Source organism: Phycodurus eques, chromosome 10 (assembly GCF_024500275.1).
Source record: "Phycodurus eques isolate BA_2022a chromosome 10, UOR_Pequ_1.1, whole genome shotgun sequence".
NCBI classification, from domain to species: domain Eukaryota; kingdom Metazoa; phylum Chordata; class Actinopteri; order Syngnathiformes; family Syngnathidae; genus Phycodurus; species Phycodurus eques.
In genome coordinates, this window is record NC_084534.1 from 1,314,145 (window position 1) to 1,328,575 (window position 14,431).

General features: G+C 43.3%; 1 protein-coding gene across 2 annotated transcripts in view; it reads right to left on the minus strand.

Moving 5' to 3' along the window:
- Nucleotides 1–4,394: 4,394 nt before the first annotated feature.
- fhit (fragile histidine triad diadenosine triphosphatase) overlaps nt 4,395–14,431 on the minus strand; it is a 296,326-nt gene continuing 286,289 nt past the window's right edge. For both annotated transcript variants that reach the window (XM_061688132.1, XM_061688131.1), the window contains 2 exons: nt 4,554–4,661; nt 4,395–4,474 (listed from right to left, as the gene is read on the minus strand). In XM_061688132.1, the coding sequence (XP_061544116.1) occupies nt 4,557–4,661 (105 nt within the window). In that variant the 3' untranslated portion in view covers nt 4,395–4,474; nt 4,554–4,556. The remainder of the gene's footprint in view (nt 4,475–4,553; nt 4,662–14,431) is intronic.

Below are 14,431 nucleotides of genomic sequence, written 5' to 3' on the forward strand. Positions count from 1 at the left end.
TGACAATGCATTCATTTACCGTGATTTCTCATGTATAAGGCGCACCCCCCCCCCCCAAAAAAAACTTGTCAGAAGTCAATAGTGCGCATTATACATAGGTATAGGGGAAAATGGGAAAAAATACTTTATTTTATAAATCTATGTCACCATCTAGATGTTATGAGAAAAGTGTACACTTTCATTCCAAAATGCCACCGCCACCGCGTTATATTGCAGCCATTTGCTAAAATCATTTAAGTTCTTTTCCCCCTCATTAATGTACACACAGCACCCCATATTGACAGAAAAAAACAGAATTGTTGTAATTTTTGCAGATTTATTAAAAAAGAAAAACTTAAATATCACATGGCCGTAAGTATTCAGACCCTTGGCTCAGTATTTAGCAGAAGCACCCTTTTGAGCTAATACAACCATGAGTCTTTTTGGGAATGATGCAACAAGTTTTTCACACCTGGATTTGGGGATCCTCTGCCATTCCTCCTTGCAAATCCTCTCCAGTTCTGTCAGGTTGGATGGTGAACATTGGTGGACAGCCATTTTCAGGTCTCTCCAGCGATGCTCAAATGGGTTTAAGTCAGGTCTCTGGCTGGGCCATTCAAGTCACGGAGTTGTTCTGAAGCCACTCCTTCGTTATTTTAGTTGTGTGCTTAGTGTCATTGTCTTGTTGGAACGTGAACCTTTGGCCCAGTCTGAGGTCCTGAGCACTCTGGAGAAGATTTTCGTCCAGGATATCCCTGTACTTGGCCGCATTAATCTTTTCTTCGATTGCAACCAGTCTCCCTGTCGCTGCAGCTGAAAAACATCCCCACAGCATGATGCTTCCACCACCATGCTTCACTGTCGGGACTGTATTGGACAGGTGAAGAGCAGTGCCTGGTTTTCCCCACACATACCGCTTAGAATTTAAGGTCAAAATGTTCTGTCTTAGTCTCATCAGACCCCTTCAGGGGTTTTCTTTAGCAAACTCCATGTGGGCTTTCATGTGTCTTGCACTGAGGAGTGGCTTCCATTGGGCCACTGTGCCATAAAGCCCCGACTGGTGGAGGGCTGCAGTGATGGTTGGCTTTCTAGAACTTTCTCCCATCTCCCGACTGCATCTCTGGAGGTCAGCCACAGTGATCTTTGGATTCCTCCTTACCGCTCTCGCCCAATTGCCCAGCTTGGCCGGACGGCCAGCTCTAGGAAGGGTTGTGGTCGTCCGAAACGTCTTCCATTTAAGGATTATGGAGGTCACTCTGCTCTTAGGAACCTTAAGTGCAGCAGAAATGCTTTCGTAACCTTGGCCAGATCTGTGCCTTGCCACAATTCTGTCTCAGAGCTCTTCAGGCAGTTCTTTTGACCTCATGATTTCATGAACCCCACAATCACCTACAAACACGCCGTGCACACTGGTGGTTGGGACAGGTGGGCGCTGTGCTGCCACAGCAGCTTCTTCAGAGCGCTCATTGCCGTGTAGCTCCATGCCACCCACTGCTTCCTACACTATACAGGAAGAAACGAAGGACACATTAGACTACTTCTTTTTTTAATAATGTTTTTTTCCCCATGTTGTATTGTTTTTTGTTTGCAATTAAATATTGAACAGTGCTTTACCGGGGTCGTCTGTGATATTCTTATCCATGTTGGTGTCTCCTTCCATCGGAGACTTCACGCCAGCAACACTTGCATTCCTAATGATGGACAATATTTGTGTGTCCCCCGACCACTTTCTTTTATTTAATTCCTACTGCCCTCCCTTGTTGAATGCACTACATCAGGGGTGGGCACGTTTTTTGGCTCAGGGGCCACATTGACTTTTAAAATTTGACAGGTGGCCCAAGCCATGACCAAATGCTTACATATAAAATAAATAAATAAATAAATAATAATTAAAAAAGGCATTGTAGTGTTAATACTTAGATTTACTTTGTGTTGTTTTGTTGATCACCTTGTTTTTGCTAGTGCATCAAAGTCTGGTGTTAGTTTTGTTGTGGCAGTTCTCAGAACACATCTGAGGTGTTAATCACTCAGCTAGGATCTTTAGGATCTTTTGTTGGTGTTCATCACACTAAAAGTCTGTTCACACACATATGTAGAGTCAAACACCACCAGCATCATCTGTGACATCTTCTGGATTTTGGGAAATTAGTCTGCGCTTCATGAAGCATTAAACTCACCCAGTTTGAGAGTTGAACTTCTCTTTTAAGGCAGTATCACATTGGAGATCCATCAATTCTATCTGCAGCTCCCGTGGTGCTGTTTCAGGATCTTGTGTGACTGAATCTTGGATGGCAGTTTGTCAGATAAAGGTGTTTTGCTAAGCCTGCGAGCTTGATTTTAACCGCTGAGCCGTTGTCATCAGTTCCTGCATTGATTGGCTGTTGATTGGCATAATCAGCATGCTTGGTAGAAAAGTGAGAGCTGATGTCATATTCCTCTAAAACCGCAATGGTTTCATAACAAATTAGACATACAGCCTTTGACCGGACTTCAGTGAAAAAGTATTTCGGAGTCCATTCTACACTAAACACTCGGCCCTCACTGTCGACCTTTCTTTTCTTTGGCCCACTCATGGTTGGAGAAGGTTTCAGAGCAGTAGCAGAGTAAAAACAGAACAGCCAAAGGCAAGTTAATGTATCACTGTACCGACTGCGCCACCTGGTGGAACCACGGGCATTAAAGCACAACCTGGTGGAACCACTCGACATTACAGGACAAGGTCAAATGAACGCAGTCATGATTTTGATATGATTTGGGTGATTCTGCACCAATCTTTGGCGGGCCGGATTGAAATGATCAATCCGGCCCGCCAAAGATTGGATGTGGCCCACACCTGCACTACATATTCACATCACCAGTGACTTCCTGTTACACCTTGGATTGTTTTTTGTTTGTTGTGGTGCTGCCTCGGCTACCGAGCAATATCCCTTTCCTCGCGTTCCACCTCGCCGGTAAGCACCTTAATTTTGATCTCTGGCTCATTTATATTCATCTGGGGCTTTATATTGCCCATATATGGTTGAATTTCGTCATGTAAAGTGTGGGATCCAACTGCACACTTTTCAAAGTGGACTGTGACTTATCAAGGTAAGACTTCCCACAGGTGAGCATACGCACGGTAAGATAGGACTGATTTGTTTTTGCCCTTACATCATTTTCAGTTTTTGTGCATACGTACACATTTAGTAAGAATCCTGCGCAGTGTTTGATGAGTGAGGCCCCTGGGCAGATAAGAGTGAGATGGCAGCACAAAGAGGCGGAAATCTGATTGGACAGAAACCTAACATACACATACATTTACAGGAAACCGTGCAGCCAAGAGAAACAATAGAAGAGAACAGACTGTTGGGAATAGTTTTTTTTTTTTTTTGTGTGTGAGAAAATATTCGAATTTAGTCATTGATGGTGTAGTGGTGCAGTCGCTTGACAGTGTGGGTTCAGTTCCCACTCAGTGACGGTGTGAATTTGAGTCTGAATGGTTGTCCACCTTTAAATGTGCCCTGCGACTGACTGGCGACCAGTTCAGGGTGTAGTCCGCCTTTCGCCCGACGTTAGCTGAGATAGGCTCCAGCAACACGCGACCCTGAAAAGGATAAGCGGTGTGGAAAATTGATAGTTATTAGAATTTAGGTTGTAAGGTCAGTGCTTCTCGAAGTGTTTGCACACATATTTCAAAATTGTTTGCTAAATGAAAGCACTATGGATTTTAAATTGATGGGGGATAAAGGACTATTAGAAAAATTGAAGAATGAACGTTCTTTTGAGATTTCAAAACTGTAATTGCGATCTAAATCAAACTGTGACCTGTGTTATGGACAGAAAAAAATACATTCTGAACCAGGTGATAGGCAACTATGAATGTCCCCTTGTGAGATACAATAATAACTCATAGAACATGGCAGCATGGTGACAGACTGGTCAGCAGTTTTTGAACACGCAACTTGGCTGCCTTTGTGTTTGGCGTTAACATGTTCTCACCATACATGTTTTTTTTTTTTTTTTTCCCCAGGTGTAAGTTAATTCCCAGCCAGTTGTTTTGACCAAGATGCTGATGCAAGGATTTGGTACATCGGTGTTAATGCGAGCTGCTGCCCACTGCTCCTCAGGGATGGGTTAACTGTAGTTAACATTTCTTGCTGTTCATTGTACATATGACAAATAAAGTACCATCTATCCATTTTCTCTCGCGCTTGCCCTCACGAGGGTCGCTGGTGAGCTGGAGCCTATCCCAGCTGTTAGGGTCCATGCACGCTTGACTGGTTGCCAGGCAATCGGAGCAAATAATGTACCTTTACCTTTAAATACGTACTGATGTATACACAGGTGGCAAGGTAATTGGTATTATGTTAAATAGCTGCTAGAGTTCAATCAGCTTACATGCATTTTATTTTGTTGAAGAAATACATACAAGCTGTGTACCAAAACAAAACTCCTCCAACATTGTTCAACTTCATGTGATGTTTTTTCCCAATCCCTGCTGACCTTACATGCTGTCCTATAGAGAAATGCATTTTTTGCAATTAGTGATAGAGTTAAACAAAATATGAAAAACAAATAATTGTTTAAATATTTACCGTCTAAGAGTTCTCGATTTGATTTCTCAAAATGGAGGCTTCTGCTGCCATTTCTTCCTCTGATCTCCACTTTGAGGGCACATGTTCATCTTGGTCATGTTTTTGGAGCTGCAAATGCAAATGACAGAGCAGCATTGGAACATTTGCTTTCAAATGAGATTTGTTTTATTTTCCACAAATTAAATATCACATGGCATGAAAAAAATGTTCCCTCTTCAAGTCACAAAATGAGACCAATAGATGGAACCTTTAGTGGTAATAGAAACTATGTATAGATGCAATTTTATACAATATTTAGAATCATCTTGGACCAATCTTTGTGATAAACAAAATTAGCTCAGAAGTCACCAGAAACATTTTGTCTGCAAAATCAAAGAGGGATACAACAAAACTGATCAGGAAATCCTTGTGAAAAATATCGCCAAGTCCAAAAAGAGAGAACTCCAAACCTTCCATCAAAGGACAAAATGGCTGTCAGGCATACCGGCACACCCAATCCTCCCTTCTCAAGACAAAGAGAAGTAACTCAACAATCCGGAACGTCATATCATTTGCTCAATTGGTTTGATGTTGTCAGTTGTTTTAATTTTAAATTAAAGGTGTAGTGCAGTTACTTCTGTCTCATCATTAGTCTAGTCCACAGGGGTCAAACTCAAAGCCCTTGGTCCAAATCCAACCCGCCTCATCATTTTATGTGGCCCGTAAAAGCAAATCATGTGTATTAACTTCCATGATTCTTGCTAAAATCTGTATCCAAATTTCAAATAGTCATATGAAGCTAATGTAGCGAATACGCCCTGACAGAACAAGGTACCAGCATTAAAGCCCCACAGCCGTTAAAACTCTGTCACGATCGGCAATGCCGTAAGGGCAGATCTAAAAAAATAGACTCCAGGTCAGAGGTCCAAACAATTTTACTTAAATGGCAGAGCATGTGATGGCGAGACATATGAAACTAAAGGAACTCACCACCATAGAGAATCAAAAACAGATAACGCAGGGAGATACGACAAACGGTCCGTGTGGTATAAACGTATTGAGCCTAAATTTGGACAGCGGTCAGAACGGCGGCAAAAACGAGTGACTATTCCGACGCCCACACACTGTCACGGTGGCCCCTAAAAAGGCTGATGATTACAATGCATGACAGGTGCGTCGCCGATGTCCACGCCCACCCAGACACTGCAACACAAAGAAAAACAACTTGAAACACAGGGCCATGACAAACTCTGCATTCTTCCCTGCTGCCCCGCTGAGCCAGACGGTCTCAGGGAGCCTGGTTTATGTCACCCGGACCTTAAACTAATTAACAGCTCACCGAGAAAGCCCCTTTTGGTGGGCAGTACTAAAATGCCGACCGCTGGAGTTGGAGAGTTACTGCAAGCCGCGAGCTGTACCACAGACTTGAACAAATTTAAATGTCTGTTAGTCTAATGTCGGTCTGTCTTTCTTTTGGTCCCTGGGCCAGCCCTCTCTCCTGTGCATAAAAGTCAGAAGCCCCTTTGTTCTGGGCCTCTCGTTTTTTTTCAACCTCCCAAAAAACTGGCATACCCGCCTCTCACCACAAGGCTGCGTAGACGCACGTAACCTTCCTCACTGCGTCGACGAGTGCGGAGGGCAGAAGCAGTCTGACCGCGCCCCGAAACAACAATTCTGTGTGTGTGGGGTAGCTAAGTTGCGGATAAATGATCCGTCCGGAAGGAATGGCGGTGCAAGTTTCCTCTGAGCCTGTGACGAACACCGTCACCAAGGCGGTTTGGCCACCCTACCCCTGCTGTTCTGTTTTTCTTTTTTTTCCTCCTTTTTCTTCAAATACACCTGTTCGCCTACCCGGCCCAGCTATCTGGAAGACCAACCAGCCTGGTTGGTCAATTCTATTCAACACAACGCGAGTACAGCTTGTGGTTTCCAAAGCACAAATTGGTGCATAATTGGATTATAATAACGGTAACAGAGGTTCGCAACTCCGGCATTGTCACTGCGCATGCTCATTCCACCCTCACATCACGAGTTCAGTCATTCGCCCTACATTTTATTCTTTGCGTACGTTTACTCGTAATCTTTGTAGTCCAGTCCTTCTGTATTGTTTCCCTGTAGTTTTCCCCCTTAGATAGTATTACATTTTCTATAAAATTCCACTTCCTGCGTAATTTTTGTGTGTTTGAGTGAAACAGTGAAACTGCTGAAATCGAGAACTCATATTTCAATCCTGTAGCAACCTACAGATTACGACACATAGAGGTTTTTCGTCACTTTTTCCAAAATTTCTGAATATAAAAAGAGATGTGGTGCCCCTTTAGGTGACAAAAATAGTTTGATTATAACGTTAAACGTAAAATCGAGCTAAACCGGAAGCAACGCAGGTGTCACTTTCGGCGTATTCTTGTCCTAAATTTTTGTTTTTAATCCAAAACTCTACACTAACTCTACACTAATAAATGATAACTTTGAGATATAACAAGCATTTTTTTGGCTCCAAACAACTTTTCACAGGAACTTGAACAATAGCTGAACAAAATATTATTCTTAACTTCTTATTTAAAAACTAGTTATCCATCAATTTGTTGGGTCTATACTATACTATAATGAGACAATTAAACATATTTATGGTTTCATATTCATAATGGCCCTCTAAGGGAAACCGTAACTACAATGTGGCCTGCAACAAAAATGAGTTTGACACACCTGTTCCTGTAAATGTTCAGGGGACTGCTGTGTATTATTCACAAAACAATAATGGGCCACAGATGCACCAGGAACCTTTGTGCAACTCAGACAGATAGCAGACCACCCGAGGCCCTCAATTATGCATGATTTGGTATTTTTGCCACTCAAGTCACTGCATATAAAATCCTCTTTGATAAGTAATAGGTTCTGGACTTTAAGGGAAGAAAGGAACTGGTTGACAGGACCAAGTGGCATGAAGATCATTATCAGTCTTATCTTGAGTACATAGGCCCGGGTTGGCCAATCCCATTTTAAATATTTTCTTTTAGAAATTCTTTAATAAGGCGTTAGGAAAATCTTAGAGAAAAGTCCATTGTATATCCTTATACAATATTGTTTATTATTTTTAATAAATATATAAAATATCTTACAGCTAAATCTAATTGTATTTATTGCATAAAGTCTAATAATATGCTTTCCATAATTATACATATATAAATATGGTTAGTAGATTGCAAAGTGTATTGCCTATAGTGTATTGTACGTTGTATATAATATTACATATATTATGGCAATAGTACATGGAAAATGATGCAATACTTTTGCAATGTTGATGATGTATACTTCTTCCTACTCCCTTTCGAATTGTTGTTTTCTTTGGTTTTTGTTTGTATATTTGTTTGCCTTTTTCCCCTCACATAATTAAATGACGCATGTATATATAAAAAAAACATAATTTTTTTTTTTATAAATAAACAAATGCATGGCTGCGTGAATACAGTATATGTGTATACACACGGGAGGTGGTAAAATCAATTAATTCGATGGACTTAGTAAATAGAATAATAATCGATTCCTGAATTGTTTAGCAAATAACAGAACAGTGCTGTGGACATTCTGAACACATCCAATAATATCAATAAAATTTTGAGACTGTCCTGTTTTACATACAGGACATATGTACACTTGAATGAATGAATAAGTACTGTCCTGCTCGAGAGGTGAAGGTACACCCTAGGCTGGTCATCAGTCAATCACAGTGTGACAACATAAATCCAAAGAAATTAAAACACCCATTCGTCACTGGTGGTGTAGTGGCTGGCTTGAACTATGGGCTGCATACATGATACAAATACTGTTGAAGGGCTAGTTATTGTGAGTTGAGGATGGGCCATCTACACCCATCATTTCGATCATCATCATGTAAATACTTTTACAGTTATGGGTTGTGGCTGCCGGCAAAGTATTAACCTAGGGGGAGGTGTGTGTTTTAGAGGGCGACAATTCCTTTTCAAAAGCGTCTTGGACTAATTTATTCTTTTCTCCATCTTCCTCCTCCTCCTGCTGCTACAACAGCAGGTAATTCCTCAGCAGCCCTTTTTCACACTTTATTTGTGAAACCATTCCCACCTTTCAGCAATCGTATCCAATCTGAAGGATTGGATTTTAATCACTCATGGAATTGAACACCTCCCACGTATTGCACAGAAAAAAAAGTCACAGTGCATGAAGTCAGAATGAAAATTCTGTTTTTGCATTTTCTTTTTGGGTGGGGAGCAGAGCGATCAAATGGGCTTGAGTATTGTTGTGTTGTTCCTGAATGACGTGCTCAAACAAACAGATCTTTGGAGGGAAAATAATGAATGGAATCACTTTATGAACTGATTTCTCCCTTTCTCAGTTCGGCTGAGCTGAGCCACGAGCGCGAGCCCAGAGGTGCCAATCCCGATCACATTTGGATTTTTTTCAGGAACATTTGCGTCTCAGCCAAAACAAACACAACACCAGAAAAGCTCCTTCAAATGCATACGTACTTGATTACACTTGAATGAATGAATAAGTACATGTCAATACAATGTACTTATCTATATCTGGTGATGTAAACGTGTACTAGTATGTATGTATTAATTTGTATTAATTTGTAATTTGTAAAAACATAACATCTGACTATAACAAAAAATACTCATTAAAAAAACCTCAGCACTATATTGTGCAAACAAATAAAATTACTAATATTATAAATATTTAATATACTACACAGTATATTCATATTCTTTTCATCTTAGAGGCCCCTCCTCTTGGCTATGTCCATCCATCCATTTTCTGAGCCGCTTCTCCTCACTAGGGTCGCGGGCGCGCTGGAGCCTATCCCAGCTGTCATCGGGCAGGAGGCGGGGTTGCCGAACTGGTTGCCAGCCAATCGCAGGGCACATACAAACAACCATACACACTCACATTCACACCTACGGGTAATTTAGAGTCTCCAATTAATGCATGTTTTTGGGATGTGGGAGGAAACCGGAGTGCCCGGAGAAAACATGCAAACTCCACACAGGCGGGACCGGGGATTGAACCCGGGTCCTCAGAACTGTGAGGCTGACGCTCTAACCAGTCGGCCACCGTGCCGCCTTTTCCAAAAAGTTATTCAAGCAAATATAACAGAGTAAATGTAACGCGTTACTACCCACCTCGGATACAAGCAGAGCTAGTACCGGCTGTAACAGCCATTGTACATGTTGCAATTATTTTTGCAATTTTCTCTTAAAATATTTTCATTGCAAAGAAGCCCCCGAAACGTTTAAAAATCTACTTTTCAGGACTTGTGCTGAAAATTCTGATATATATATATATTTCATATATCTGATGAAACAGTTCATTTCCTGCCGACACGCTGCTTATACAGAGGAAAAGCGGACGTGGCTGAGGACAGCATGCGGACGTAAAGGGGGAAGGGTGCGTGAAGGAGGACGCTAAAGCCACGCCCCCAGTAGGTATATAGCGCCGGGGTGTGCATTGTGTAAAACAACATCGGTTTGGCTAATGACACTCCCGAAAATGGCACCTACGAAGAGACACGCTTACCAAGCACAGTTTAAACTGCAAGCTGTCAGTTACGCGGAGGAACATGGGAATCGAGCAGCCACGAGAAAATTCAAGATCAACGAATCCATGGTTCAGGAAGCAAGAAAACGAGCTTCGCCAAGTCAAGAAGACGAAGCTGTGTTTCCACGGAAACAAGGCGAGGCGGCTTTAATGAATGGATTAATGAGCAAAGAACAGCCGGGAGAAGCGTCTCGACAGTTTCGACTGAGGGCAATAACGCTTGCAGAAGAAAATGAAAATTTAACAGGGACGTCCATCTTGGTGCTTTCGTTTTATGAAACGGCGCCATTTATCCATCCGGGCAAGGACTACCGTGGCGCAGCAACTTCCGGCGGATTACAAGGAAAAGCTGGCGTTGGAGCCATGGATGACAGATGGCGAACACAGCTTTACTAAGACTGGGAGGCAACACCGGGCGAGTTACGCCACCATATGTGAATGGATTGTGGATGCTTGGGCTAACATGTCTGCTTGCACTGTTGTTCGAGCTTTCGTAAAAGGCGGCATCATTTCTGAGGAGCCGCACGGCAACGAGACTGACTCCGACAATGACGAGAGGGAACCTTGCGCGTTTGATGGAGAACTTGCCCAGCTGTTCATTTCGGATACAGAAGATGAGGACTTTAATGGATTTGTGGATGAGGATTGATCAAAAAATAACGTGAGTACATTGTTAAATACTTCAATAAAGTACAACCGAACTCAGTTTTGCTCCTGCTGCCTTTTTAAAAACATTGTTTTAGCGTGAATGCATGCTACCATATGTTTTAAGCTAGCGTATGTTTTACCATGCCTGCGCCCAATAATGCGGTGCGCCTTATGTATGTGTTAAATACAGAAAAAGACCCCGTAAATGAGACTGCGCCTTTTAATACGGTGCACCCTATGGTCGTGAAAATACGGTACTTACAGGACAATGTAAAAAAAATAAAACAAAGTAGTTTGGGATTGGAATGACAGGATTTCATACCCACACTTTATGGAGCAATGGAGCCCTCTCAGCACCAATCGTTCACAGTTGCAAACGCAATATCAGGCAGGAGAAAGAGAAAGAAATTGCAGTTGATTAACCTTTGGTAGCCCCATTTTCTCTTCTGCTGCTTGGGTGTTGGATAGTCCCCAGACTACAATCATACATCAAACAGGATATGCTTTCATTAAGCATTGACCCCACATGGTGACCCAGGGGTCGGCTTGACCTCTGTACCATCTACAACCGAAGCAGATAAAAAGTCTCCACGGCATTGTGGTCAACGATCAATATACTGGTAACAAACATGGTGGAGGGGTTGAGTAGAAAATCCCTATTTGCAGGAATCCCGAATGACACAACATTTGGACAAGGCCCAAACCAACCCCACCCCTGTCCTTCGAACTACACTATGAGTAATTGCATGGTCAATGTCTTCCTCCATATTAATCACTGGATTACCACAAGGTGCTGTGGGATTCAGTGAACACACAACAGTTGCTGACATTTTGCTTATGCAGGATAAAATCTTTAAGGTGGTGAAAACAGCGATGTATACAGCTACATTTAAGCCTTCTTGCTTTTAATACACAACGCTCTTGGCATAAACATAAAAGCAATTACAGGGGGTCCTTAGTTTATGACGGTCCCGACATATAAGGTGCAAGGTTCCAGACGGTGAGCATTGCTGTTGATTGTTTAATATTTATTGTTTTTCATGCAAATATTTACTGTAATTATGACTGTACTACTGCCTTAGTGTAGAATAGCAATAGACTACGGAATCAGACATGTATAAATTCACATTATGCTGCCGTTATAGGAAAAGAAATGTGACGCAAACCGAGGACCCTGTGTGGTTTATTCATCATCTTCCAAGTGGTCTCCATGTAGCAGCAAGCTAATTTAATGACTTATTCAAATCTCCCCCCAAAATAGCTTATACTCTGCTCTATATTTGTTTTGCAGACCACACAGTGAACCAGATCCCACACATGCAGGCATGTAAGGAGAGATGTCAGAAACGGGCACACGAAGAGAGCTGAACCTCTTGAGCTATAGATGATGGGGTCGGTGCCTTGCTCAAGGGCACTTGGTAGTCAGAAAGCAGACAAGGATCTCTCCAACAAATTTCCATTTTCATTTGGCCGTAGCGGAACTTAAACCGAGAGCCTCAAGTCATTACAGATGAGCTAACGCCACCCACTTTATCCTTATTTAAGAATTTTTGTGAGTAACTCATCAGCTCAAATGCGAATAAGCGACAAATAAATAACTAAAAACATACTGTCTGTATTATTGTTTCATCAAGGCAAGCTACCTTGACAGCAGTTATCAATTTACCTCAGTAGTTCAATTTAAAAAGTGAAACTTATATATTCTATAGAGGAACAGGACATGCCTTTCGAATGAGGTGACAGGACTGTACACGGTACAGCGCAGCCAGACAAAACCTGAAAAAGTCATCCGACAGGTGAAAATGGCCCACAAGGAGAAGAGCAAGGATCACTTTACGGGCACTATTATAGATACTTATTGATTTTGTGTATTGACACGTTGTTGTTTTTGGTATTATTTATTGATACATTGTGTGAGCTGTACAAGGAAAGTTCGTCTTGACATTTTTTTTAGAGGCAATGACAATTAAGGTGATTCTACTTCTGAAATACTTCTGGCTCGAACTATATACCTACTCTGTCTTAAAATAAAATAAAAGAAACAGGCAGTCTGAAATTCTAGTAGTTTGACAACTACAGTAAAAACAGTTGGAAATAATATTAAATATTTCTGTCGAGATTAGAAACAGGGCCAAGACCTATCTAATACCAAAAGACTAATTCAATTTGTAAAAACACAGCTGGTAGGTGGGTATTTACGGAAATTAATAATTTCTCAGTTTCCTGATCTTTAACAGAAGTGCAAGACCTCACTGAGAAATTATGATGCACTATTCGCCTTGGGAGCACATGCAAAGCTACTGTATGAGGCGATACCTGGAGACATTTTAAAAATATATATATTTATCATCCCCTCCTTGAGCCGTCACCTTGTCGTGGTGGAGGGGTTTGTGTGTCCCAGTGATCCTAGGAGCTATGTTGTCTGGGGCTTTATGCCCCTGGCAGGGTCACCCATGGCAAACAGGTCCTAGGTGAGGGACCAGACAAAGCACGGCTCAAAGACCCCGAATGATGACGACAAACAATGGACTTCGTTTTCCCTTGCCCGGACGCGTGTCACAGGGGTCCCCCACTGGAGCCAGGTCTGGTGGTGGGGCTCGAAGGCGAGCGCCTGGTGGCCGAGCCTGCACCCATGGGGCCCGACTGGGCACAGCCTGAAAGGGTAACGTGGGCCCCCCTTCCCATGGGCTCACCACCTGTGGGCCATAGGGGTCGGGTACAGTGTGAGCTGGGCGGTGGCCGAAGACAGGGACCTTGGTGATCCGATCCCCGGCTACAGAAGCTGGCTCTCGGGACATGGAATGTCACCTCTCTGGTAGGGAAGGAGCCCGAGCTGGTGTGTGAGGTCGAGAAGTTCAGACTAGATACAGTCGGACCCGCCTCCACACACAGCTTGGGCTCTGGTACCAGTCCTCTCGAGAGGGGTTGGACTCTCTTCCACTCTGGAGTTGCCCACGGTGAGAGGTGCAGAGCAGGTGTGGGTATACTTCTTGCCCCCCGGCTTGGCGCCAGTACGATGGGGTTCACCCCGGTGGACGAGAGGGTAGCCTCCCTCTGCCTTCGGGTGGGGGGACGGGTCCTGACTGTTGTTTGTCCCTGTGCACCAAACAGTAGTTCAGAGTACCCACCCTTTTTGGAGTCCTTGGAAGGGGTGCTGGAGAGCGCTCCCGCTGGGGACTCCATCGTCCTTCTGGGGGACTTCAATGCTCACGTGGGCAATGACAGTGAGACCTGGAAGGGCGTGATTGGGAGGAACAGCCCCCCCCCCATCAGAACCCGAGCGCTGTTCTGTTATTGGACTTCTGTGCTCATCACGGATTGTCCATAACGAACACCATCTTCAAGCATAAGGGTGTCCACACGTGCACTTGGCACCAGGACACCGTAGGTCGCAGTTCGATGAGCGACTTTGTGGTCATGTCATCGGACTTGCGGCCGCATGTCTTGGACACTCGGGTGAAGAGAGGGGGGGAGCTGTCAACTGATCACCACCTGGTGGTGAGTTTGCTCCGATGGTGGGGGAAGATGCCGGTCCGACGTGGCAGGCCCAAACGTATTGTGAGGGTCTGCTGGGAACGTCTGGCAGAATTCCCTGTCAGAAGGAGTTTCAACTCCCACCTCCGACAGAACTTTTCATGTTCCGGGTGAGGCGGGGTATATCGAGTCCGAGTGGACCATGT